We start from the raw sequence: 27,746 nt of genomic DNA, 5'->3' as shown, positions 1-27,746 counted from the left end.
TTTAGGAACTCTGATGCAAGGAGAACAGATAATTTTCTATGGTGGTTTATTCCTTCTTTTTAAGAAAAAAATCATTAAAAGTAGAATATGTTACATTTTAAAAATATCTGTGCCTAACACATTGTAAATGTTGACAGTTTAATGCCCAAAACTCTGCCTCTGTTCACTGGTGCTGAATTGAATCTTGAAGCCAGAGTTTCAGGTGAAGTAGAAAAGAATAGCTTTATTGCTTTGCCAGGCAAAGGAGGACACAGCAGGATCTTGCCCTGAAAAACTGTGTGTCCCAACCCGGGGATGTTTGGTGAGGAGTTTTATAGCAGTGGTTCAAGGGAGAGGTTGCTGATAATGATCAGGGTACATGCAGGGCCTACAGGCCTTTAATCTGGCCTCAGGTGGTCTCCTGATGTGCTTCTTGAGATTATCAAACCTTCTCTGGAATGAAAAATGCTAACATCTTTCTTTTGTTGGGTGTCTTAGTGCTGTAAAAGAATTCAAAGATGTGTATCTCTTGAGGTGAGACCAGACCGACTCCCAAGTCTGCACTATTGTTTCTTGGCTGCTTCTCCCTTGTCTCTGCATCCTTTCTTCCCTGATTAGCACCTGTTTGAACTTGCCCATTGGACCTCAAGGAAGATCATGGAGACTGGAGTCTGTTGCCTACAAATAGGAAATGGGGGCCAGGGAAAGGCTTCTGTGCCCAGGAGCCCCACAGGGTCCTGCTTGGTTTCAGTATCTTCTGAATAAAAGCATAATTGTTCTTGCCAGTGAAGAGGAAGGGTTAAGTCACAACAGTAGACTCAGAATCACTAGACTTTGGAATGCCTTGGCATGCAGTAGGGCATATTGTTTGTCAGAAACAACTTTCCAAACCAACATGGAGATTTGCAGATTTTTAAAACACTTCATTGCCCCGGGACACCTACTAAAATGTGGCAGCTGAAGGTGCAGCCGAAGCAGACCTTACACGAGAGGCCATGGACCGATAGGTGTTTTGGCGCTGGCTCTTCGCTGCCGTCGTGCTCTGCAGCGTGACCGTCAGTCGTTTGACTTTCCTCATTTTGCTCCTTTACCGGGTCATTTGCTCCTTTGTATTTCTCAGTAAATTAAAAATGTGTATTTTCATGACTTTTGTGTTTTTGTTCAGTTGTTTAGAAGAACCACGTGTTAGATTGTAGACTTTTAATAAGCATTTGCCAACTGGATGTAACATCTACAATTACGGTTTTAAAACAAAGACATTTACATTAGATTCTTAGACCAAGGTAAGCTGGCCTCCACATTTTACTGAGACTAAGACAAGTTAAGTCATTTGCCCAAGATCACAGAATTGTTGGTGACAGACTCAGTTCCCATGACCATCAGTATATTTATACTGTAATGTACAGTGGTAATTTTAAGAATTTAAAAACTACTTAGAGAACTGAAAAAAGAGAGAGATTCTTAAATCAAATTTAACCTAAGCTTTTAGGAGAGAATGTACCTTCTAATTACTGTCAGGCACTTTGCTTGAATGTGAATGGGTATACAAATCTCACTTCAATCATAATTTGCTAAAAATTAACTAACAGTAAAGTAATGTTTAAAATGTCACTTGATCATTTTCATAATATTGGACTTTCAAAATATAAAAGAACAACCTTACAAGGGGTTGATTTACATTTTAGGTATATCCAGAGTCTTCAAGAGCTTCTTGAGTTTAAGGACAAAAGTGCTGAAGATACTAAAACTATTTATGAGTAAGTACAGATGTTTTGCCTTATTTGAACATCACATAAAACATCATCATATACTCTTTGAACATCATATAAAAATGTAAATTATTGCTGTTGGATCATTTTAGGGAAATTGATTAACTTTTGGCTTTTTGCTACTTTAGAACATATGATAGTATATGTGTCTGTCGCAGTCCATACAGGCCAGCCCGGTAACATAAATTCAGAAATTGGACTGGGCATAAGAAAAGCTTCATGTTTCTCTTCACTCTAGTGTAAAGAAAGATGCAGTTCAAACGTGGTGATCAGGGGAAATCTTGATGTGGTCTCAGGGCCACTTGGATGGTAGGAGACTGGTGAAGACTTGGAGACGAGTGCATGCTTCTGAAGGACAGCCCCTCAGCTCTACTGACGATTGCCGAGCAGAAACACTGCCCAGATCATGTGATGTGTGTGTGTGTGTCTTGCGGGGAGTGGGTATAAGAAAAGCTGCAAGTCTAGTAATTTTTGTTTTTTTAAGTTAGATTTCCTAATTTTGAAAGATGGGAAACTAAACTTTCAACAAACACTGAAGGCCTGCAGGACAAAAACTTGTCTCTAGTTTATGACCTGTGGTCTGCAAGACAATGTAAGTAATGTGACCTATTAATAAACAACATACCAGGACTAATAAGCCCCATAGTCCCCTAAGGCAAGTTACCTGCTTATTCCAGTGAATGTTGCTCAGAACTTAAAGACTGTCTCTGTTGTTGTCCTCCAAGTCCATTACACTTTTTTTTTTTTACTGTCTTTAAAGGTGATAGCAACATTTCACTTTTTAAACATGATTTTGGTCTGAAAATAACACCAAGAATTTGTGTAGGTATGCAGCAAAATTTACACAGATGATGTCATTTACTCTTTAAAATGACTCTATTGAAGTAATACTATCTGTGCAAAAAGAGATACTATTTGTGCACAAAAAGTCTTAAATAGCATTAGGCTCACATGGACAGCAAATGGATTTAGACCCATTCAGTATTACTTAAAGGTAAATGTTATGCTGAAAAACCTTCTGAAAATAGTCATTCAGAGCTGAATTTTAAAATAATAATGTGGGCAGCCAGGCGGAATAATGCTATTTTGGTTTTGACAAAAGAGAGAGATTTGAAATAAATGATTAAGAAGTGACTAGAAATGATGAATTGTTTTTGAGGAGTTTTGTTGTTTGTATTTTGGATTAACAGTTTGGTTTTGAAACTAATTACAAACTAGGAATTCCAAAAATATTTTGAGCAATGAGACCATCATTGGAATAGGTTAATAGTAGTCAAGATGATGACTTTGAAGACTTTGAATGAGGAAGCAGTCATTTGGAAGTATGAGTTCTGATGGATATATTATTAGGTGGATTTTGTTACTTCACAACTAAGACTTGTTTCCTCTTTCATTTAGTTCTTTAAATTAGCCATGCAGTTCAGTTCACTTCAGTCGCTGGGCTATGTCCAACTCTTTGTGACCCCATGGACTGCAGCACACCAGGCTTCCCTGTCCATCACCAACTCCCAGAGCTTGCTCAAACTCATGTCCATTGAGTCAGTGATGCCATCCAACCATTTTATCCTCTGTCGTCCCCTTCTCCTGCTGCCTTCAATCTTAACCAGCATCAGGGTCTTTTCCAGTGAGTTATTTCTTTGCATCAGGTGGCCAAAGTATTGGAGCTTCAGCTTTAGCATTAGTCCTTCCAAAGAATAGTCAGGACTGATTTCCTTTAGGATTGACTGGTTGGATCTCCTTGCAGTCCAAGGGACTCTCAAGAGTCTTCTCCAACACGACAGTTCAAAAGCGTCAATTCTTCAGTGCTCAGCTTTCTTTATGGTCCAACTCTCACATCCATACATGACTACTGGAAAAACCATAGTTTTGGCTAGACGGACGTCTGTTGGCAAAGCCATGCAGTAGTGTCTTCAAGCAGCAGTGTCTTCAAATGACAGAAATAGAAGTGCTGGATGATTTGAAGATTTTTCTTTGAACACACAATCACTTTTTCTTCTCCCATTTTTTTTTAAACTCATAGAATGAATGGAATTAGAATTCCTTTCTTCTTTTCTAAGTGGCCCTTTCTCTTTTGAACCTGGGGAATGGTTCCAAAACAGACAGCCTTTATTGGCTCATTCATTGTCATTCCTTACAGAGCACGTGTTCCCTGGAAGCAAGTGCTCTGTCTTCTCTTATGCTCACTGTGCCTGGATCCCATCCTCTTAGCAGGTGTTGAAATAATATTAGTTGATGATGGTTAAAGAAAACCCTTCACATTTGGTAGGATTGTGTTTTGCGGCAGCCTTGCTTTTAGGAGTTCCAAGAAAATAATTACATTTCACAAGTTTTATTTATTTTGGAGTTTCTTAACATCTCCATAGAGATGGTATATTTTATGATCTGAAATTTACTTAAATAAGTGTAAGAAAACATGCCTTGATGCTGCTTTTACTGAATTAGGCATTTCTTGTCTAGTATAATTGGCTAAATTTAGATTTTAGTATCAGATTCACTTGCCAAAATATTTGGCTGTTTTGACAGACAGGTTTGTTTAGCTTTACAGACACTGTGATACGGATCAGGAACCGACACAATGACGTGATACCCACAATGGCTGAAGGTGTGGTTGAATACAAGGAGAGCTTCGGGGTGGATCCTGTCACCAGCCAGAATGTTCAGTATTTTTTGGATCGTTTCTACATGAGTCGAATTTCAATTAGAATGTTACTTAATCAGCACTGTAAGTGTCTGGAGGTCACGAGAAGAAGCTAAATAATCTGTGTTGATATATTTTACATTTATTTAGAAAACTTCCTTTTAGGGAGAACATTTAATTTTACTTTTTTTTTTTTTTATTAAGGAAAGCAAATAGACTGCCATTGAAAGGTTTTTAAATTTATGTTTAATGTTATGTGACATGTTTTATGTTTTAAGGAAAATACTTGTTCTACTGTTTGGTACCAATTAGAGAAACAGTAGTCAAATCCAGACAGTGACATTATGTATTTTAGCTTATTTTATTTGTTTTTTAATTTTTTATAGCTTTATTATTTGGTGGAAAAGGCAAAGGAAGCTTATCTCATCGCAAACACGTTGGAAGTATAAATCCAAACTGCAATGTGGTTGAAGTTATTAAAGGTAAATACATTTCTCCTTTCAGAAAGAATGCCAAAATCAAAATTGTTGAGTGTTTTTTCTTGCTATTAAAACAGTTATTTGAATCATGAGATAAAATGATATAACCCATGCATGGGTTTAAAAATGACTTTATAATGCTAATTGTGCACTGTGTATAGGATGAATGTTTTGTTGATACCATGCTTTATTAGGCAAAAAGTGGTGATATTATGAGGGTATCTATTTGACTTCAAAATATTTCCTTATTCCCTCCTAATTCCCTATATTGAAGCCATAATTCATAATAGTTTGGCTTGTATCTTGCCATAGCTTTTTCTGTTTGTACCATGTATGCTTGTGCACACACATAATTGTTGGTCTTACATTGCTGTTTCTGGAACATAAGATACTTTGTGTATGTTTTTCTGTAAATTTACAAACATTGTGCCATGTGTAGTACATGTGGATATACACCAGGGTTTTTTTTTTTTTTTCCAAATATGAGCTTTTAATTATTTTTTTTTCTCTCTCTTTTTTTTTTCCTTCCATTTATCTTTATTAGTTGGAGGCTAATTACTTTACATCATTGCAGTGGTTTTTGTCATACATTGAAATGAATTAGCCATGGATTTACATGTATTCCCCATCCCGGTCCCCCCTCCCACTTCCCTCTCCACCCGATCCCTCTGGGTCTTCCCAGTGCACCAGGCCCGAGCACTTGTCTCATGCACCCAACTTGGTCTGTACACCAGGTTTTTGAATGACTGTTAGGGATGTATCAGAATGTATTAATCCATACTCCTATTGATGCATATTTCTGTTGTTTCTATCACCAACAGTATTGCAATAGACATCCTTATATATGTGCTGACTTTTGCTAGTATTTTAGAAGGCAGGATTTCTAGAATTAAAAATATTTAAAATGCATTTAAAATTTTATAACTCCAAAAATGTATCAAACAATGAATGAGAGTGAGTATTCCCTAAACCCTTACCAACTCTAAATTTTTGTTACATGTATTGTAAATATTTTCTTCAATCTGCTGGTTTTCTTTTTACTTTGTTATGGTGTCTTTTCCCATACAGATATTTGAAAATTTTTTTGTAATCATATCTGTCACTTTTCGCTTTATATGGCCTTAGGTTTTGTCATGTCATATTTTAAAAAGACCTTCCCCAAACTAAGATTATTAAAGTATATTTTTTTCTGTAGAAAGCTTTAAAATTTCATTTGTCTATATATTATTGCCATCTTCATGAAGCAGAAGTAAATTTATTTAATGACTTTTTTGTTTTGATTCGCACTAGATGGCTATGAAAATGCTAGGCGTCTGTGTGATTTGTATTATATTAACTCTCCCGAACTAGAACTTGAAGAACTAAATGGTAAGCCTGATGCCTTTTCCTTAATGATTAGTGTTATGACTACCTGAGAGGAATGATAAGAAGTTAAATTTGTTTTAATATAAAACAACTTCTTTACTGGATATGAAAGCTGAGGGAGAGAAATCATGTTAAAAATAGATGTATTTATGTGTTTGTACGTATATATGTATATTTTTTAATTTAGTTGGATTTTTTCTGAAAGACATTTTGCCTTTTTCTTTCCCATTTTCATTATTTTAATTGATAATATTGATTCTTTGCTTATTTTTTATTTCCTGGTTAGTCTCAGAAAAAAGTGATCCTTCTCTGGTGGCTCAGACGGTAAAGAATCTGCCTGCAATGCAGGAGACCCGGGTTTGATCCCTGGGTCAGGAAGACCCCTTGGAGAAGGGAATGGCTACCCACTCCAGTAGTCTTGCCTGGAGAATTCCTTGGACAGAGGAGCCTGAGCCTGGTGGGCTATAGTCCACGGGGTCGCAAAGAGTCAGACACGACTGAGCGACTAATGCTTTCAAGAAAATTACATCTGACTTTTATATGTACTTCACTAATGTAAGGTTTACCCTTTAAGATTTCTACTTCCTGAGTTGTAAACCAACTTTTTATTGTCGAGGAACTAAAAAGACTGGAGATGTAAAAGAAGAAAGAAAGATGTCCATCTGTTTGAGACTCTGATTATCTCTGATGGTCTTCTTTTGGACACAGAAGGTTTAGATGCCTTGGAAGGAGATTGATGAGTTGTCTCTGTTTTCCCTGGAGGTAGGGTAGTTTGATAGAGGGAGACAGTACCTCAGTTAAAATGACCCTGTAAGAAGAATAAAATTAAATAGGCTTCTGCTGAGTTGTATTCTGGACCTTAGAGTGGGAAGGCAGTGGAAGAAGTTGCCCCCTTCAAAATAGAGTTGCCTGGTTTTTCTAAAGCCATAATAGTACATTCAGTGAATAAGAACCACAAGGCACAAGTGATAGTTTGGGAACCTGGACTGCTGTGGGCAGTTTCCAGATGTACCATCTGTGTTTCTGAGAGCCAGTTCATTCATTGGAGAGTCCAGCTTATTGGCTGAATGAGAATTCTGAGGTATGGCGACTCTTACGCCTTCACTGAAAGTTCTGGTTTGGTTGTTATCTGTTCTCTACCCCCAACTGGGCTCCTGTTAAACATGTTTGAATGTAGAATTAGTGGTCCTTGATAAGTCAATGCTAGCTCAAAGTTTTTATTTGAATCTACATGCACAGAAATCCCCAAAATAAAACATCCCACCTGGGTGAAACAATTTAAAAATGGCTTTTTAAAGAAAGAATGTATTTATGTGAGTTGGACCATGGAATTTAAAGACTTTAAACACTTAAATTTAAAGAATTTAAACACTTCTTTTTGGAAGGAAAAAATTCTGACCATAAGATTGAGTGTCTTAGACTCAACCATCATAAACAAGAATGGGAAGGTGGGTTGGTAGCTGGTTATGCAGGATTGCAAGAGTGACTTCAGGACTCATGTTGTCACAGGCAGGTATAAATTGTGTGAACCTGGCATTCAAACACAGATACAGTAAAGAGCTGGTGTAGCCCTTTTCCCCCCAGTAGTACTGTCCTCCATAGTAAATGTTTTCTTTTCAGCACTACACAATACAGTCTTTAAAATGCTTTAAGCACATCTCTCTGTACTTTCATATTTTTCTCTTCTGCTCTGTAGCAAAATCACCAGGACAGCCAATACAAGTGGTTTATGTACCATCCCATCTCTATCACATGGTGTTTGAACTTTTCAAGGTTTGTAACATAGTATTACATCACCTTTATCAGTCCTTTCCTAAGGTTAGGAACCTGCTTTGAAAGTTTAAATACTCTACCAGGTTTTCCTCAGTTTCATTAAAAGATGCCGTTGGTGTTCAGCGTCATGGCACATCAGTGGAGATAAGCTGTTGATCAACACTGATGCCCTCAGTGTAGTGGTAAGCTCAGACCTGGGACTCAGAAAGACCTGGATTTGAATTCCAATTCAGCCACCTAAAATGTGTGTGACCTTGTGGAAGTACCTCAACCCCAAGCCTCAGTTTCCTCCTCTGTCAAGCAAGGATAATACTATTATCCAGGTTGTTAGGAGGATTGAGAATAACATCCTAAATATCTTATACAGTGGAAGCACGTTATAGGTGTTTGATACAATTTTACTTGTATTTTTACAAAGAAAAATGCTTAGCATGATTCTCCACCCCTAACGGACCACAGTCCTACTATCTTATGCATTGTTGTATGCATTTTTTTGGAGAAAGTCACTTACATTGACTTACATGACTTCTGCTGTTATATTTGCTCTTTACAACACATTTTGAAAACCAAATACAATTATGCTCATAATGTTGAGAGTACATTTTTTCTCATCAGCATACCAAAGACAATTGCTGGTAGACAAGAAAGTGGGTGATGAGGAGTACAGGTCCATGAGGCTGAAAATACTACCCCACATCAAGCCTGTAGTCTCTCTCAGTGTGATTACCATGTCTTCAGCCAGGAGCAGGTGGAAGAGAGAAGAGGTGGCTTTCAGCCTGATCATGAAAAAAGAAAAATACACTGAAACATAAAAAACTGGCTGACTGTCTTAGAATAGCAAAGATTGAAAAATGTTCTTGGTTCTAAGACAGCAAGAATGTATCTAATATCTTATAAAAACCTTTCTACCAAAGTGGTTACATGAATAAACGATTTGCACTGAAAGTATTAAAAGTAATTTTTTCCTTGAAATTTCAGTCACCTAAAGATTTTGTTCCCTATGATGCTTAGTAAAAGGAATACTACCATATTATGTAATAGATTTTATATTATGTCGGTAATAATGGCTTCCATCTGAAACCTGATCTTAAGTGGCCTTCGGTAGAGAGGACAGAATCTCTTCCTCGGGGGACTCTGTCCTGTTGGTGTTCCAAGGCTACACACTCCACGTGCAGCCCAGTCTGTTGCCTTTTAGACTGTATCTAGGCTTAGCAGTTCCTGCTTCAGTGCTACATGTCATGTGATTGCTTAGTGCTTATGCTCTGTTGGTGTTGTATACCCTGTATCCTTTAGGAATTGGTCAAAACTGTCTTACTGTGTAAATAAATATTCTAGTTTCCAATTAGTAGTAAATTAGATTCATTTCTACATCATAATAAGACCTGCTATTAGTACTAAATGAAAAAATTGCTTTTTCTTAAAGTAATTTATGACAATTAAAATGGTTCTTTAAAATAGAGATGAGACTGTTTTCAAAAATAAGGCTTGCCCATTATCTACCAAATTATAAAAATATTTGGGTAGAATTTTCTGCTTTCATATGAAGCTACTTAAAAATGTTGAGGTTCTGATTTTAGAAAATCAGATTTTTACCTACCAAGTCCTCTAAAATGACTTATTTTTTAGAAGTAGTTCTTTAAATTTAGTTATGAATTATGATTCTCAGGCATGTTTTCATTAAATTCTTTAAAAATATCAAGGAGTGCATATTTACTTGAAAATTGTACTTAGTTTCTCTCTTTCTTTAAAGTTGTATTTTTAACGTAACCCTTATGATTTTCAGAATGCAATGAGAGCAACGATGGAGCATCATGCTGACAAAGGTGTTTATCCGTCTATTCAGGTCCATGTCACACTGGGTAAAGAGGATTTGACTGTGAAGGTAAGTGCTGTTTTTTTAAATTTTTAAAAATTAATGTACGGACATGTACATGTTTTCCAGAAGACGTAATTTATTTCCAGAAGAAGAAATCCTGTTCCTAAGAGATAATAAGCGCATCGTTTCATTTATTTGGCAGGTTATGAAATTTCCCTTTGAGTCTGTTTCTGTTCTGACCCTTTATCCAGATGATTCAGGTTAAAGTAAACCCTGGAGGCAGACAGTTTTGCAAATTGATGTCTGTCCAGTTTGATACCTACTTTGATAAGTGAAATCTAAAATATTTGGGTATTTATAGTAATATTTAGATAGTACATAATTTCTCCTTTTTAAACAATGCTTTTAAATCTGCTTTTAAGTGTTTCATTTGATTTTCCTAACAGCTCTTCAGTAAGGGGCAAAGGTAATTTTATTCTCAATTTTACAGAAACTAGACACAGTGATTAGCTCATTATTAGATCTCGAATAAATGACACAGGACAGGATGTCAGTCCTGTGACCCCTGATAAGTTTCTGAGTCTTGTCCAACTCTTTGTGATGCCATGGACTCCTGTGTGCCAGGCGCCTTTGTCCCCATTATCTCACTGAGTTTGCTCAAATTTATGTTCATTGACCCTCGTCCCAGGCCTTTTCTACTACATTTTTCTTAGATAGCTCAGTTTCTTAGAGTATGATGATGTTTCTCTTTTTTAAAAAATCATTTTAAATTTTGTATTGAATTAATAAATGTAGAGAGATGAAAATGAAATATGTCAGTTCCTTGCCACTTGTAGGTCACCACTCAGAGACGGTCTTTTTCTTATTTCTCTTAGTATTGCTGTAGTTGAAAGACATTTTCTAATATTGCTGTTTATGAAATTAAAATTTTTTAAACAGTAAATATTGGCTTTTGGTTATGGTAGCTGAGGAGTTAGCTCTCTTAGAGCTTCTTCCCTCTCAGTTGCCTAGCCTCAGTTGCCATTTTCCCAGTATTTAAGTTCATACATGGAATTCCAGACTAGAAATAATCATCTTTCAAGGATTTTGAAGATATCTAGTGTTCTTTTTTTTTTTAAATATACAATTCGGTGGTTTTTAGTGTGTTCACAAGGTTGTGTAACCATACCACTGTTTAATTTCAGGACATTTTCCTCACTCCCAAGAAAAAACCAGTGCTCATTAACAGTCACTTCTCATTTCTCCCTCTCCCCACCCTTTGGCAACCACTAATCCATTTTCTGTGTACGGACTTCCCTATTTTGGACACTTCATAAAAATTCAGTCGTATAATATGTAGTCTTTTGTGACTGACTTCTTTCACTCAATATAATGTTATAGCATGTATTCATTCATTTTTTTGTTATTATAAATAATGCTGCCATTTGTGTACAAGTGAACATTGGTTTTCGGGTCTCTTATGTATATACCTAAAAGCTGAATTGTTTATAGGTAACTCTGTTTAACTTCTGGGGAATACCAAACTCATTTTAAAAGTGACTGTACCAATTTACATTTCCATCAGTAATGAATGAAGGTAGCAATTTTTCCACATCCTTACCAACATTTGTTATTGTCAGTCTTTTTGATTGTAGCCATCCTATTAGATTATAGCCATTCCGATTCTAATATCTCATGGTACTTTTTTTTTTAAAGAAGTGTCCATTAAGATCCTTTGCTCAGTTTTTAAGTAGGTTACCTTTTTATTGTTGAATTGTAAGAGTTTTCTCCATTTGTTTATTTTCTATTGTTGATGCTAGTTCCTGATGAGATATATGATTTGCCAGTGTTCTCCCATTCCGTGGCTTACCTTTTCACTTTCTTGAGTGTTCTTTGAAACACAAAGGTTTTAATCTTGAAGAATTTTAATTATTCTGTTTTTTTCGTTTATTGCTTGTGCTTTTAGTGTCACATGTAGGAGGCCATTGCCTAATTCAAAAGTCACAATAATATATGCCTTTCTTTGTTTCTAAGAGCTTTAAAGTTTTAGTTCTTACATTTAGGTCTTTAATCCATCTTGAGTTAATTTTTGTAAATGATTTGAAGTAGGGACTCCAGTTTCACTCTTTTGCCTGTAGATAATCCCAGTACCATTTGTAAAAAGGCTACTTTTTCTCATTCGAATTTTCTTGTCATCATTGTCAAAATTCAATTGCTTATAAATATATAGGTTTATTTCTTGATTTTCAATTCTATCCCATTGGTCTGCGTATCTCTCCTTAGGAACATTTTGATTATTACTTCTTGGTTGTAAATTTTGAAATTGGCAAATGTGATTCCTCAAACTTTGTTGTTCTCTTTCAACGTTTTTTGACTATTGTGGGTTCCACGCATTTTCATAAGAATTTTAGTATCAGTGTTTCAGATTTTGCAAAAAAACGTTAGCTTGAGTTTTTAATGGGGATCAAGTTCAATGTTTAAATCAAGTAAGTCTTCCAGTTTGTGAACAACAGGATGTCTTTCCACTTATTTAAATCTCTTTTTTCAACAATGTTTTCTGATTTTTAGTGCACAAGTCTTATACTTCATCTATTAATTTTTTTTTTTTGATAGCAATAATTTATTTATTTTTTATTTTTTTTTTCCATTTATTTTTATTAGTTGGAGGCTAATTACTTTACATCATTACAGTAGTTTTTGTCATACATTGAAATGAATTAGCCATGGATTTACATGTATTCCCCATCCCAGTCCCCCCTCCCACCTCCCTCTCCACCCGATCCCTCTGGGTCTTCCCAGTGCACCAGGCCCGAGCACTTGTCTCATGTATCCAACCTGGGCTGGTGATCTGTTTCACCCTAGATAATATACATGTTTCAATGCTGTTCTCTTGAAACATCCCACCCTCGCCTTCTCCCAGAGTCCACAAGTCAGTTCTATACATCTGAGTCTCTTTTTCTGTTTTGCATATAGGGTTATCGTTACCATCTTTCTAAAGTCCATATATATGTGTTAGTATACTGTAATGGTCTTTATCTTTCTGGCTTACTTCGCTCTGTATAATGGGCTCCAGTTTCATCCATCTCATTAGAACTGATTCAAATGAATTCTTTTTAATGGCTGAGTAATATTCCATGGTGTATAAGAATAATTTTATTCTCAGATATTTCATTCTTTTGGGGGCTTTTTAAGTGGAATTGTTTTCTTAATTTTTGGATTATATATTGCCAGTATATAGGCATATAATTGATTTTTATGTATTGATCTTGTATCTTGCAACCTTGCCAAAGTCATTTATAAGTTCTTATAATATTTTTTGTGAACGCCTTAGGATTTTCTCTACATAAGATCATGTCATCTGAAAATGGAGATAATTTTACTTCTTCCTTTCCAATCTGATTTTTTTTTCCTTGCCTAATTGGTGTGACTAGAACCTCCAGTGCGATGCTGAATAGAACTGGTATCCCTTTCCTTTGCTGATCTTAGGAGAACTTTTAGTCTTTTTTTTCTTTCTTCCATGTTTATTTTTGTTGTTCAGTCACTAAATCATGTCCAACTCTTTGATATAATGAGCTATTTTTTTATTATGCCATTAAGAACAAACATTTATTTACTTATTCAACTGAATTCTTTAAGTATTTGATCTGGACTTAATAATGCTCTCAACTACTTATTTATTTCCTGGCTTTTGGCACATTTTAGACACCTCCCTTATAGCAGAAAATGAAGAATAACTGAAGAACCTCTTGATAAAAGTGAAAGAGGAGAGTGAAAAAGTTGGCTTAAAACTCAACGTTCGGAAAACCAGGATCATGGGCATCTGGTCCCATCACTTCAAGGCAAATAGATGGGGAAACAATGGAAACAGTGAGAGACTATTTTTCTTTGGCTCCAAAATCACTGCAGATGGTGACTGCAACCATGAAATTAAGACACTTGCTCCTTGAAAGAAAAGCTATAACTAACCTAGACAGCATATTGAGAAGCAGAGACATTACTTTGCCACAAAGGTCCATCTAGTCAAAGCTATGGTTTTTCCAGTAGTCATGTGTGGATGTGAGAGTTGGACCATAAAGAAAGCTGAGCACTGAATAATTGATGCTTTTGAACGGCTGGAGAAGACTCTTGAGAGTCCCTTGGACTGCAAGGAGATCCAACCAGTCCATCCTAAAGGAGATCAGTCCTGAATATTCATTGGAAGGACTGATGCTGAAGCTGAAGCTCCAACACTTTGGCCACCTGATGCAAAGAACTGACTCATTGGAAAAGATCCTGATGCTAGAAAAGATTGAAGGTGGGAGGAGAGGAGAATGACAGAGGATGAGATGGTTGGATGGCATAACCGACTTAATGGACATGAGTTTGAGTAAACTCTGGGAGTTGGTGATGGACGGGAAAGCCTGGTGTGCTGCAGTCCATGGGGTCACAAAGAGTCGGACACAACTCAGCGACTGAACTGAACTGATGCATACAACTGGGGCTTCCCAGGTGGCGCTAGTACAAAGAACTTGCCTGCCAGTGCGGGAGACTAAGAGACTCCCATTTGATCCCTGGGTAGGGAGGATCCCCTTTAGGAGGAAATGGCAACCTGCTCCAATATTCTTGCCTGGAAAATTCCATGGACAGAGGAGCCTGGATGGCTACAGTCCATGGAATCATAAAAGAGTCAGGCAGGACTTAGTGACTAAACAACTACAGCAGTATCATGAGAGGATGTTGGATTTTATCAGATGCCTTCACTGGGTAGATTGAGATGATTAAGTGGTATTTGTTCTGAAGTCTACCAGTTGGTGTATTAGAATGATTGATTTTTGTGTGTTGAACCAACCATGCCTTTTGGGGCTAGGCCTCACTTTTTACATTTTTTTGAGGATTTTTGCACTGATATTCATAAGGGATATTTATCAGTATGTAGTTTCTTGTGGTATCTTTGCCTGCTTTTGATAACAGGTAAAACTGGCCTTCTTGAATAAGTTGAGAAGTGCTCCCTCCTTGTCTGTGTTTTAGAAGGTTTTGAAGGATTTGTATTGACTCTTTTTTGTAGAATCCACCAGTGAAGCCATTTGGGCCTTTTCTTTTCTTTGTGAGAAGAGTTTTGATTACCAATTCAGTCTCTTCATTAGTTATACATCTATTCAGCTATTTTGTTTCTTTCTGAGTTACTTTCTGTAGTTTGTCTAAGAATTTGTCCATTTCACCTGGGTTTTCTTATTTATTGGTATACAGTTCATGGTTTTCCATCATAATCCCTTTTATTTTCTGTAATTTTGGTAGTTGTTGTTCAGTCACCAAGTCATGTTCAACTCTTCATGACCCCGTGGACTGCAGCACACCAGGCTTCCCTGTCCCTCATCATCTCCTGGAGTATGCCCAAGTTCATGTCCATTGAGTCAGTGATGCCATCCAACCATCTCATCCTCTGTTACCCTCTTCTCCTCCTGCCTTCAATCTTTTCCAGCATCAGGATCTTTTCCGAGTCAGCTGTTCACATCAGGTGGCCAAAGAATTGGAGCTTCAGCTTCAGCATCAGTCCTTCCAATGAATATTCAGAGTTGATTTCCTTTAAGATTGACTGGTTTGATCTCCATGCTTTCCAAGGGACTCTCAAGAGTCTTCTCCAGCACCACAATTCAAAAGCATCAATTAATCAGCACTTTACCTTCTTTATTGTCCAGCCCTCACATCCATACATGACTGCTGGAAAGAACATAGCCTTGACTCTACGGACCTTTGTCAGCAAAGTGACATCTTTACTTTTTAACACACTGTCTAGGTTTCTCATAGCTTTCCTGTTTGGAAGGAATCATCTTCTAATTTCATGGCTACAGTCACCATCCACAGTGAATTTAGAGCCCAAGAAAGAGGAAATCAGTCTCTGCTTCCACCTTTTCCCCTTCTATTTGCCATGAAGTGATGGGACCAGATGCCATGATCTTCAGTTCAGTTCAGTTGCTCAGTCGTGTCTGACTCTTGGTGACCCCACAGACTGCAGCACTCGATGCCTCTCTGTCCATCACCAACTCCTGGAGTTTACTCAAACTCATGCCCATTGAGTTGGTGATGCTACCTACCCTACCATCTCATCCTCTGTTGTCCCCTTCTCCTCCCGCCTTCAATCTTTCCCAGCATCAGGATCTTTTCAAATGAGTCAGCTCTTCGCATTAGGTGACCAAAGTATTGGAGTTTCAGCTTCAACATCAGTCCTTCCAGTGACTATTCAGGACTGATTTCCTTTAGGGTGGACTGGTTGGATCTCCTTGCAGTCCAGGGGACTCTGAAGAGTCTTCTCCAACACCACAGTCACATGCATGGGATCTTTTGAGGGAGGCCATGATCTTAGATTTTTTTTTAGTATTGAGTTTTAAGCTAGATTTTTCACTCTCCTCCTTCACCTTCATCTAGAGACTCTTTAGCTCCTCTTCGCTTTCTGCCATTAAGTGGTATCATATGCATATCTGAGGTTGTTGATATTTCTCTTGGCAATCTTGATTCCAGCTTGAAACTCATCCAGCCCAGCATTTCGCATAATACGCTCTGTGTATAAGTTAAGCAAACAGGGTGACAAGAGCTTTGTGATACTCCTTTCTCAATACTGAACCAGTCAGTTGTTCCATATCCAGTTTTAACTTAGAATTCTTGACCTGTATACAGGTTTCTCAAGAGACAGGTAAGGTGGTCTGGTGTTCTCATCTCTTTAAAAGTTTTCCACAGTTCGTTATGATCCACACAGTCAAAGGCTTTAGCACAGTCAATGAAACATAGGCAGATGTTTTTCTGGAATTCCCTTGCTTTTTCTATGATCCAGCGAATGTTTGATCTCTGGTTCCTCTGCCTTTGCTAAACCCAGCTTGAACATCTGGAAGTGCTCGTTGCATGTAACGCCGAAGCCTGGCTTGGTGGATTTTGAGCCTAACCTTACTGGTATGGGGGGCTTCCCTGGTGGCTCAGATGGTAAAGAATCTGCCTGCAATGCAGGAGACCCAGGTTTGCTCCCTGGGTCAGGAAGATCCCCTGGAGAAGGGCATGGCAACCCACTCCAGTATTCTTGCCTGGAGAATTCCGTGGACAGAGGAGCCTGACGGGCTACAATCCATGGGGTTTCAAAGAGTTGGACATGACTGAGCAACTAACACATACTTACTAGCATGGGAGATGAGTGCAACTGTCTGGTGTTTGAACATTTTTTAGTACTGCCCTTCTTGAGAATTGGGATGAGCATTGACGTTTTCCAGCCTTGTGGCCACTGCTGGGTTTTCCAAATTTGCTGACGTACTGAGTCCAGCAGTTTAACAGCATCACCATTTAGGATTTTAAATAGCTGTGCTGGAATTCCATCACGCCCACTAACTTTATTGGCAGCAGTGCCTCCCTGAAGCCCACTTGACTTCACACCCAGAATGTCTGACTCTGAGTGAGGGGCTGCACTGTCATGGTTATCCAGATCATTAAGAACTTTTTTGTACCGTTGTTTTGTGTATTCTTTCCATCTTTTCTTGATCTCTTCTGCTTCTATTAGGTCTTTACAGTTTCTGGCCTTTACTGTGCTCATCTTTGGATGAAATGTTCCTTTGATATTCCCAGTTTTCTTGAAGAGGTCTCTAGTCTTACCCTTTCTGTTGTTTTTCTGTTTCTTTGCATTGTTCATTGAAGTAGGCCCTCTTGTCTCTCCTTGCTGTTCTTTGGAACTCTGCATTTTGTTGGGTGTACCTTTCCCTTTCTTCCTTGCTTTTCGCTTCTCTTCTTTCCTCAGCTATTTGTTTAGCCTCCTCAGACAACCACTTTGCCTTCTTGCATTTCTTTTTATTTGGAAAGTTTTGTTTGCTGCCTCCTGTAGATTGGTAGTACTATCCCCAGTTTCATTCCTGATTTTGCAAATTTGAGCCTTCTCCCTTGTGGCTCAGATGGTAACAAATCCGCCTGCAATCCAGAAGACCTGGGTTCGATCCCTAGGTCAGGAAGATCTCCTGGAGAGGGGAATGGCAACCCACTCCAGTATTCTTGCCTGGAGAATTCCATGGACAGAGGAGCCTGGTGGACCTATAGTCCATGAGGTCACACAGATTCATATACAACTGAGCGACTAACACACACACACATACACACCCTTATTTTTGATTATCTGAACTAAAATTTTGTCAATTTTGTTAATGTTTTCAAAAAGCCCCCTTTGGTTTCATTGAATTTTTCTCTGTTGTTTTTCTCTTCTTGATATCATTAATTTTACCTTTATTATTTTCTTCCTTTTGTCTGCTTTGTAGTTTGTTCTTTTTTAGTATCTTAAGTTGGAAATATAAGTTGATGATTTGAGTAATTTTACAGCTATAAATTCCCTTTAGCACCGTGTTTTCTCTATCCCATAAATTTTTTATGTTTTGTTTTTGTTTTTATTCATCTCAAAGTATTTTATGATTTCCTTGTGATTTCTTCTTGATGAACTCATTGATTGTTTAGGAGTGTGTGTTTAATTTCCACATGATGTGTCAGTGCTCCACATTTTGTTTTGCTATTGATTTCCAGTTTCATTTCATTGTGGCAGAAATATAGTTTGTATGAATTCAGTCCTTTTACATTTATTAAGACTTATTTTGTGACTTAACATGTGGTTTATCCTGGAGAATGTTCCATGTGTACTTGAGAAAAATGTGTATTTTGTTTTTGTTGGATGGAGTGTTCTGTATATAGCTATTAGGTCTAGTTGGTTTACTGTTATTCAGATCTTCTGTTTCCATGTTTATCTTCTATTTGGCACACCCATAATTTAAAGTGGGGTATTGACATTTCCAACTATTAGTGTTGAATTGTCTACTTCTCCCTATAATTCTGTCAATTTTTGCTTTGCATATTTTGGAGCTCAGTTGTTAAGTGTATGCATGTTTATAACTTTATATTTTCTTGATGTATTGATCTCTTATCCTTGTACAATGTCTTTCCTTATTTTTATCAACAATCTTTGTCTTCAGGTATATTCTGTCCGATAACCATCTCAACTCTCGTTTGATTTCTGGTTTCATGGTGTCTATTTTTCCATATTTTTCCTTTGAACCTTTTTTGTGTCATTGAACCTAAAGTGTTTCTCTTGTAAACATCATATGGTTTAATCACCTTTTAATCCATCTGCCAGTGTCCTACTTTAAAATGTTCAAGTAACATACATTTAACATAATTATTGTTAATCTAGAATTTACATTTTTCCATTTTGTCCTTTTTTGTAGATATATCTCATGTCTTTTTTGGTCCTTTATTTCACCATTACTGCTACTCTTTTTGGTTAGAATAATATTTCCTAGTATATCATTTTAATTTCCTCTTGTTTTTTAATTATATTTCACTTATTTTCTTAGTAGTTGTCCTGAGATTATAATTAACATGTTAATTTATAACAGTCTAGTTCAGATTATATACTAACTTAATTTCAATAGTACACACAGACTTTGATCCTAGATAGGTCTGTTCCCTCACCCTCCCCATCATTGGGTTGTTATTGTCATATAACATATATCATTATACATTGTATGCTCATCTACACAAGTTTATAATTATTGCCCTATAGAATTTATCTTTTAATTTATACTGGAGAAAAAAGTTAAGAACAAAAAAATACACTTAAGCTATTCTTTATATTTATCTATGTGGTTACCTTTCCTAGTGCTCTTTATTTATTCATGTGGATTTGATTTACTGTGTAGTATTCTTTCATTTTAGGATGAAGGACTCCCTTTAGCATTTCTTGATCGGAGAGTTCTACCAATGATGAACTTTCAGTTTTTGCTTATCTGTGAATGTCTCAATTTATCCTTCATTTTTGAAGGATAATTTTACTGGCTATGGAATTTTTGTCTGAGTATATAGAATATATATTCTATATTCTATTATATTATATATAGAATATATATTCTATATTCTATTATATTATATATAGCTTCTATATTCATTTCTTTGACTATGTTAATCCTTCTACTCCACCATCTTGAAGGAAGCATTACTACGAACAAAGTTAGTGGAGGTGATGGAATTCCAGCTGAGCTATTTCAAATCCTGAAAGGTGGTGCTGTTAAAGTGCTGCACTCAATATGTCAGCAAATTTGGGAGACTCAGCAGTGGCCACAGGACTGGAAAAGGTCAGTTTTCATTCCAATCCCAAAGAAAGGCAATGCCAAAGAATGCTCAAACTACCGCACAATGGCACTCATCTCAAACACTAGTAAAGTAATGCTCAAAATCACTGCAGACAATGACTGCAGCCATGAAATTAAAAGACACTTGCTCCTTGGAAGAAGGACTATGACAAATCTAAACCACATATTATAAAGCAGAGACATCACTTAGCCAACAAAGGTCCATCTAATCAAAGCTATGGTTTTTCCAGTAGTCACCTATGGATGTGAGAGTTGGACCATAAAGAAGGCTGAGTGCTGAAGGATTGATGCTTTTGAATTGTGGTGCCAGAGAAGACTGTTGAGAGTCCCTTGAAAAGCAGGGAGATCATACCAGTTAATCCTAAAGAAAATCAACCCTGAATATTCATTTGAAGGACTAATGCTGAATCTGAAGCTCCCAGACTTTGGCCACCTGATGCAAAGAAAGGACTCATTGTAAAAGACCCTCATGCTGGGAAAGATTGAGGACAGGAGGAGAAGGGGGCAACAGAGGATGAGATGATTGGATGATATCACTGACTCAGTGGACATGAGTTTGAGCAGATTCTGGGAGATGGTGGAGGACAAGGAAGCCTCACATGCTGCACTCCATAGGGTCACAAAGAGTTGGACATGACTTAGTGACTGACAACAGCAGCAGTGTTAATCCTACTGCCTTTTAGTCTTCCTGGTTTCTGATCAGAAACCAGCTGTTACTCTTATTTGGATCTTTTGTATGTGAGAGTCACTTTTCTTGTGCTTTTAAGAATCTTTCTTCTTGGCTTTTGACAGTTTGATTGTAATCTGTCCAGGTGTTGATCTGTCTCATTGAGTTTGTTATACTTGGAGTTTGAAGAGCTTCATCTTTTTCATCAGAATTAGGAAGTTTCACTTATCATTTCTTCAAATATTATTTTTGTTCTTTTCTCTTTTTACTCCTGGAATTCTCAATATGTGCATGTCTGTACATTTGATGGAGTCCCACAGGTCTTTTATACTTTGTTCATTTTCTTTCTTTTTTTTCTTTGTTTTTCAGACTGGATTTCACTTGAGCTGTTTCACTATTGATGAGTCTACTTTCCATGTGTTTAAACTGCTGTTGAGCCCTCCTAGTGATTTTTTTTCAGTTGTTATTATGGCATTTCTCAACTCCAGAATTTCTATTACATTCTCTCATATAATTTCTACATTTTTATGCTATTATTTATTTGGTGAGGCATCAACCTCATAATTCTTTAGAAATGATTTCTTTTAGTTCTGTGAACATATTTAAAATAGCTGATTCAAAGTTTTTGTTTAGAAAATTTGAATTTCCTCAAGTTTACTCTCTGTTGATTCCTCTTTCACCCCTGTGATATGTATATAATTCTTGTTGAAAACAGACATTTAAGAGAATATTATGTAAGAAGTCTAAAAAATCACTTGCTTCCCTGCTCCCTAAAGTTTATTGTTGTTTTTTCAGTTCAGGTAGTTTAGTCACTCAGTCATATCTGACTCTTTGCGACCCCAAGGACTGCAGCACACCAGGCCTCCCTGTCCATCACCAACTCCTGGAATTTACTCAAACTCATGCCCATTGAGTCGGTGATGCCATCCAGCCATCTCATCCTCTGTCGTCCCCTTCTCCTCCTGCCTTCAATTTTTCCCAGCATCAAGGTCTTTTCAAGTGAGTCAGCTCTTCACATCAGGTGGCCAAAATGTTGGAGTTTCAGCTTCAGCATCAGTCCTTCCAATCAGTATTCGGGACTAATCTCCTTTAGGATGGACTGGTTGGATCTCCTTGCAGTCCAAGGGACTCTCAAGAGTCTTCTTCAACACCACAGTTCAAAAGCATCAATTCTTCGGCACTCAGCTTGCTTCATAGTCCAACTGTCACATCCATACGTGACTACTGGAAAAACCATAGCTTTGACTAGATGGACCTTTGTTGGCAAAGTAATGTCTCTGCTTTTTAATATACTGTCTAGGTTGATTATAACTTTTCTTCCAAGGAGCAAGCGTCTTTTAATTTCATGGCTGCAATCACCATCTGCAGTGATTTTGGAGCCCAGAAAAATAAAGTCAGCCACTGTTTCCACTGTTTCCCCATCTATTTGCCATGAAGTGATGGGGCCAGATGCCATGATCTTAGTTTTTTGAATGTTTAGTTTTAAGCCAACTTTTCACTCTCCTCTTTCATGTTCATCAAGAGGTTCTGTAGTTCTTCGCTTTCTGTCTTAAATGTGGTGTCATCTGCATGTCTAAGGTTATTGATATTTCTTCCTGCAATCTTGATTCCAGCTTGTGCTTCATCCAGCCCAGCGTTTCTCATGATGTACTCTGCATATAAGTTAAATAAACCGGATGACAATATACAGCCTTGACTGACTCCTTTCCCTGTTTGGAACCAATCTGTTGTTCCGTGTCCAGTTCTAACTGTTGCTTCCTGACCTGCATACAGATTTCTCAAGAGGCAGGTCAGGTGGCCTGGTATTCCCATCTCTTTAAGAATTTTCCATAGTTTGTTGTGATCCACACAGTCAAAGGCTTAGTCAATAAAGCAAAAGTCGGTGTTTTTCTGGAACTCTCTTGCTTTTTCGATGATCCAACAGATGTTGGCAGTTTGATCTCTGGTTCCTCTACCTTTTCTAAATCCAGCTTGAACATCTGGAAGTTCACAGTTCATGTACTGTTGAGGCCTGGCTTGGAGAATTTTGAACATTACTTTACTAGCGTGTGAGATGAGTGCAATTGTGCAGTAGTTTGAGCATTCTTTGACATTGCCTTTCTTTGGGATTGGAGTGAAAACCGACCTTTTCCAGTCCTTTGGTCACTGCTGAGTTTTCCAAATTTGCTGGCATATTGAGTACGCACTTTCACAGCATCATCTTTTAGGATTTGAAATAGCTCAACTAGAATTTCATCACCTCCACTAGCTTTGTTTGTAGTGATGCTTCCTAAGGCCCACTTGACTTCACATTCCAGGATGTCTGGCTCTAGGTTGGTGATCACACCATTGTGATTATCTGGGTCGTGAAGATCTTTTTGTATAGTTCTTCTGTGTATCCTTGCCACCTCTTCTTAATATCTTCTGCTTCTGTTAGGTCCATACCATTTCTGTCCTTTATTGTGCCCATCTTTGCATGAAAAGTTCCCTTGGTATCTCTAATTATCTTGAAGAGATCTCTAGTCTTTCCCATTCTGTGGTTTTCCTCTGTTTCTTTGCACTGATCCCTGAGGAAGGCTTTCTTATCTCTCCTGGCTATTCTTGGAACTCTGCATTCAAATGGGTATATCTTTCCTTTTCTCCTTTCACTTCCTTTGCCTTTCACTTCTCTTCTTTTCTCAGCTATTTATAAGGCCTCCTCAGACAACCATTTTGCCTTTTTGCATTGCTTTTCCTTGGGGGTGGTCTTGATCCCTGCCTCCTGTACAACGTCTCCAACCTCTGTTCATAGTTCTTCAGGCGCTCTGTCTATCAGATCTAATCCCTTGAATCTATTTGTCACTTCCACTGTATAATCATAAGGGATTTGATTTAGGTCATACCTCAATGGTCTAGTGGTTTTCCCCACTTTATTCAATTTAAGTCTTAATGTGGCAATAAGGAGTTCATGATCTGAGCCACAGTCAGCTCTCGGTCTTGTTTTTGCTGACTCTACAGAACTTCTCCATCTTTGGCTGCAAAGAATATAATCAATATGATTTTGGTATTGACTATCTGGTGATGTCCATGTGTAGAGTCTTCTCTTTGTTGTTGGAAGAGAATGTTTGCTATGACCAGTGCATTCACTTGGCAAAACGCTTAATTAGCCTTTGCCTTGCTTCATTCTGTACTGCAAGGCCAAATTTGCCTGTTACTCCAGGTATTTCTTGACTTCCTACCCTTGCATTCCAGTCCCCTATAATGAAAAGAACATCTTTTTTGGGGTGTTAGTTCTAGAAGGTCTTGTAGGTCTTTATAGAACCATTCAACTTCAGCTTCTTCAGCACTACTGGTCAGGGCATAGACTTGGATTACTGTGATATTGAATGGTTTGCCTTAGAAGCGAACAGAGATCATTCTGTCGTTTTTGAAATTGCATCCAAGTAGTACATTTCCGACTCTCTTGTTGACTATGATGGCTACTCCATCATTTCTTCTAAGGGTTTCTTGCACACAATAGTAGACATAATGGTCATCTGAGTTAAATTCACCCATTCCAGTCCATTTTAGTTCGCTGATTCCTGAAATGTTAATGTTCACTGTTGCCATCTCCTCTTTGTCCACTTCCAATTTGCCTTGATTCATGGACCTAACATTCCAGGTTCCTATGCATTATTGCTTTTTACAGCATCGGACTTTACTTCCATCACCAGTCACATCCACAACTGGGTGTTGTTTTTTCTTTGGCTCTATCTCTTCATTTTTTCTGGAGTTATTTCTCCACTGATCTCCAGTACCATATTGGATACGGACCGATCTGGGGAGTTCATCTTTCAGTGTTCTATCTTTTTGCCTTTTCATACTGTTCATGGGGTTCTCAAGGCAAGAATACTGAAGTGGTTTGCCATTCCCTTCTCCAGTCGACCATGTTTTTTCAGAACTCTCCACCATGACCCGTCCGTCTTGGGTGGCCCTACAAGGCATGACTCATAATTTCATTGAGTTAGACAAGGCTCTGGTCCTTGTGATCAGATTGGTTAGTTTCCTGTGATTGTGGTTTTCAGTCTGTCTGCCCTCTTGATGGAGAAGGGTAAGAGGTTTATGGAAGCTTCCTGATGGGAGAGACTGACTCAGGGGAAAATTGGGTCTTGTTCTGATGTGCAGCGCCATGTTCAGTAAATCTTTAATCCAATTTTCTGTTGATGGGTGGGGCTGTATTCCCTTCCTGTTATTTACCTGGGCCAAACTATGGTGAAGGTAGTGAAGACAGACCTTCTTTAAAAGGTCCCATGCATGCACTGCTACACTCAGTGCCCCCAGCCCTGCATCAGGCCACTGCTGACCCACGCCTCTGCCAGACACTCCTGGACACTTACAAGCAAATCTGGGTCAGTCTCTTGTGGGGTCACTGCTCCTTTCTTTTGGGTCCTGGTACGCACAAAGTTCTGTTTATGCCCGCCAAGAGTTTGTTTCCCAGTTCTGTGTAAGTTCTGGCAGCTCTATGGTGGGGTTAATGGCGGCAACCTCCAAGAGGGCTTATGCCGTACCAAAGTCTGCTGCACCCAGAGCCCCTGCCCCTGTGGTAGTCCGCTGCTGACCCGCACCTCCACAGGAGACACTCAGACACAGTTCTGTCTCAGTCTCTGTGGGGTCTCTGGGTCCTGGTGCACACAAGGTTTGTCTGAGCCCTCTGAGTGTTTCTGGTGGATATGGGGTTTGATTCTAGATGCAATTTCGCCCCACCTACCGTCTTGCTGGAGTTTCTCCTTTGTTCTCGGCACTGTTTGTTTAGTGACTTTTTGAAACTAATTCTGTGAAGTCTATATTCTTTGTTGTGTGTGCTTTCTGCTTAGTGGTCAACTAATGATTGAACTGAAGTTTTCTTAAATGCCTTCTCCCAGTCTTTGTCAAGGGATTCTGTGTGCACTTTGGGACACACCTTCAATGTTGAATCAGGCTGTTGACAACTCTTGACTTAACCTTTACATTCCGCTTGTTCAGAGCTTCAAGGTCAGGTGGAGGTGAATGCTTAGGACTCTTTAGGTCCTTACTGAACATAGCCCTGAGCATGAGCATGACCTTCTAGATTCCCAGGATATCCTTGAGTTTTTCTAAGCACCGATGGACATCTCATTCCTTAGCTTTTCCTACTAGGTTTTTTGGGTAGCCGAAGGAAATGGCAGCCCACTCCGGTACTCTGGCCTGGAAAATTCCATGGATGGAGAAGCTTGGTAGGCTACAGTCCATGGGGTCGCAAAGAGTCGAACACTACTACACTACTGAGCAACGTCAATGTTATCTGCCTTAACTGTTGTAGACTGCCTCAGGCAGCCATCAAATTAATCAGTTATGTCTGATTGTCTTTGATAAGTGTTTTTGAGGATGGGGAGTAGGAGCATGCAAAACTTTTCGCATTAAGGAGCTCAGAATCAAGTCAGAGGTCAAAGGAAGACAGAGTTTCCAGTGGCTGTCAGGCTGCTGGTTTCACTCTGGTTGCAAGTTGTTGGTGGTACTGGGGATGGGAGGTTGGGAAAAGCCAAGTTAAAATACCACAAAGCTCATTGTTGTTTTTCTTGAATACATACTCCCCGTATTGCTACAAGCCTGTTAATTTCCAGAGTTCTAACAACTTGTGCCTTTTTGCTTTGGTGCTTTGATGGGGGACTTTTTGCAGCTCCTTTCTCCATTGTTTCTGCTGACATTACTTCTGCTATTCCTTTTGAGAAGACTTAATGCTTATTCAGATTCCTGTTTCTTTGTGTCTAACTGGTTTTAAGTGAAGTTTAAGTTCGTTCTTCAGCTCTGTTGTGAAATTTCATAATGATGTAACGTGAAGTGGCCTTTTTGTACTTACTGAGCTGGGCCTTTTAGAATTTCCATTGTTTCCTTGGTACTTTCGTCTTTTCTGTTTATCTTTCTGATAGTTATATTTTGAAAATTCTGGGCTTCATGAAATGGCCCTCTAATTTATTCTTATCTTTTCTTCTTCTTTTCTATATCTTTAACCTTTCATTCTACTCTGAGATTTCTTGACTTTGAATTCTCAACTCTTATTGAATTTTTATTTCTATTATCATAAATTTCCCAGGAACTATTATTTTTATTATTTTTTCATAACATTCTGTCCTGGTTTCCTCTTTTATCACTCTGAAAATAGTAGTACTAGTTGCTTTTTAAAAAATTAATATACCTCAGCTCTCTGTACTATTTCCTCTGAACTTTTTTCTATTTATCCCTCTTGGCTATTCATATAAAAGAATGAATCACAAATAAACATATGGCAATATCATCTGTTAGCTAAAAAAACTAATATGAATATGTCACTTTTTTCCAGTCCAGATGTTAATGTGTGTCTTTTGGTTAGTTACATGTCAGCTACTTGCCCATTAAGGTTTATTTGATTCAAAATAAGCCGCCTGACTTCTGCTTTGGGACGACAGCTGTGCTACAGCAGGGTCTTTCTCATACCCTTTCCTGCTCTTGTTTTATGTGCTTGAGCATGCTGGTCTGCAGTTGCATTCCATTACTTGTGGTCATCCATCACTGCATGGATCAGTATTCACTGAGCTCCAGAGACTTGTTCTGTGCTGGTTGACAGGCTTTGCTAAGGGAGTCTGCCTGTTTGGTGTAAAGAAATGTTCATGATAACCCAGCAGTTACACTCTGAGATATATACCCCCAAAGCTTGAAAACAGGTATTTAAGCAATGAGTGTTCATAGTAACATTATTCACAACAGCCAAGAGCTAAAAACAACCCAGATGTTCATCAGCTGAATAATAAATAAACAAAAATGTGGTATATAGTGGAATATTATTTGCCCATAAAAACAGTGAGGTATTGGTGCATGCTACAACATGAATGCTACAACATTAAAAATATGTCAAGTAAAAAAAAAACTAAACACAAAAGGCCACACATTATATATGATTTCATTTAAATGAAATGTCCAGAACAGATAAATATATTAAGGACAAGAAATACATTAGTGGTTACTTAGGAGTGTAATCAATTAGGAGTCCAGGGTTTCTTTTTGAGGTAATGAAAATATTCTGAAATTGATTGGGGAAATGGTTGCACGTACCTATGAATGTAGGCATACCTTGCCTTGTTTTACTTAATTGCACTTTGCAGATACTGCATTTTTTACAAATGGAAGGTTTGTGGCAACCCTGCATTGACTAAGTC

At 38.0% G+C, this 27,746-nt stretch overlaps 1 protein-coding gene across 2 annotated transcripts in view; it reads left to right on the top strand.

The window, feature by feature from the left end:
- Nucleotides 1-27,746, top strand: part of PDK1 (pyruvate dehydrogenase kinase 1) — a 43,528-nt gene that overhangs the window by 3,231 nt on the left and 12,551 nt on the right. The window contains exons 3-8 of one of the 2 annotated variants that reach the window (XM_020896343.2): nt 1,665-1,736; nt 4,286-4,470; nt 4,773-4,868; nt 6,156-6,233; nt 7,927-8,003; nt 9,787-9,885. In XM_020896343.2, coding sequence (XP_020752002.2) covers nt 1,665-1,736; nt 4,286-4,470; nt 4,773-4,868; nt 6,156-6,233; nt 7,927-8,003; nt 9,787-9,885 — 607 coding nt within the window. The remainder of the gene's footprint in view (nt 1-1,664; nt 1,737-4,285; nt 4,471-4,772; nt 4,869-6,155; nt 6,234-7,926; nt 8,004-9,786; nt 9,886-27,746) is intronic. The other variant, XM_070476017.1, reaches the window with a different exon arrangement.

The sequence above is a fragment of the Odocoileus virginianus genome, chromosome 13 (genome assembly GCF_023699985.2).
Source record: "Odocoileus virginianus isolate 20LAN1187 ecotype Illinois chromosome 13, Ovbor_1.2, whole genome shotgun sequence".
Lineage (NCBI taxonomy): Eukaryota > Metazoa > Chordata > Mammalia > Artiodactyla > Cervidae > Odocoileus > Odocoileus virginianus.
The sequence above is the reverse complement of the archived record's forward strand: the minus strand, read 5'-3'. Positions and strand labels throughout refer to the sequence as shown.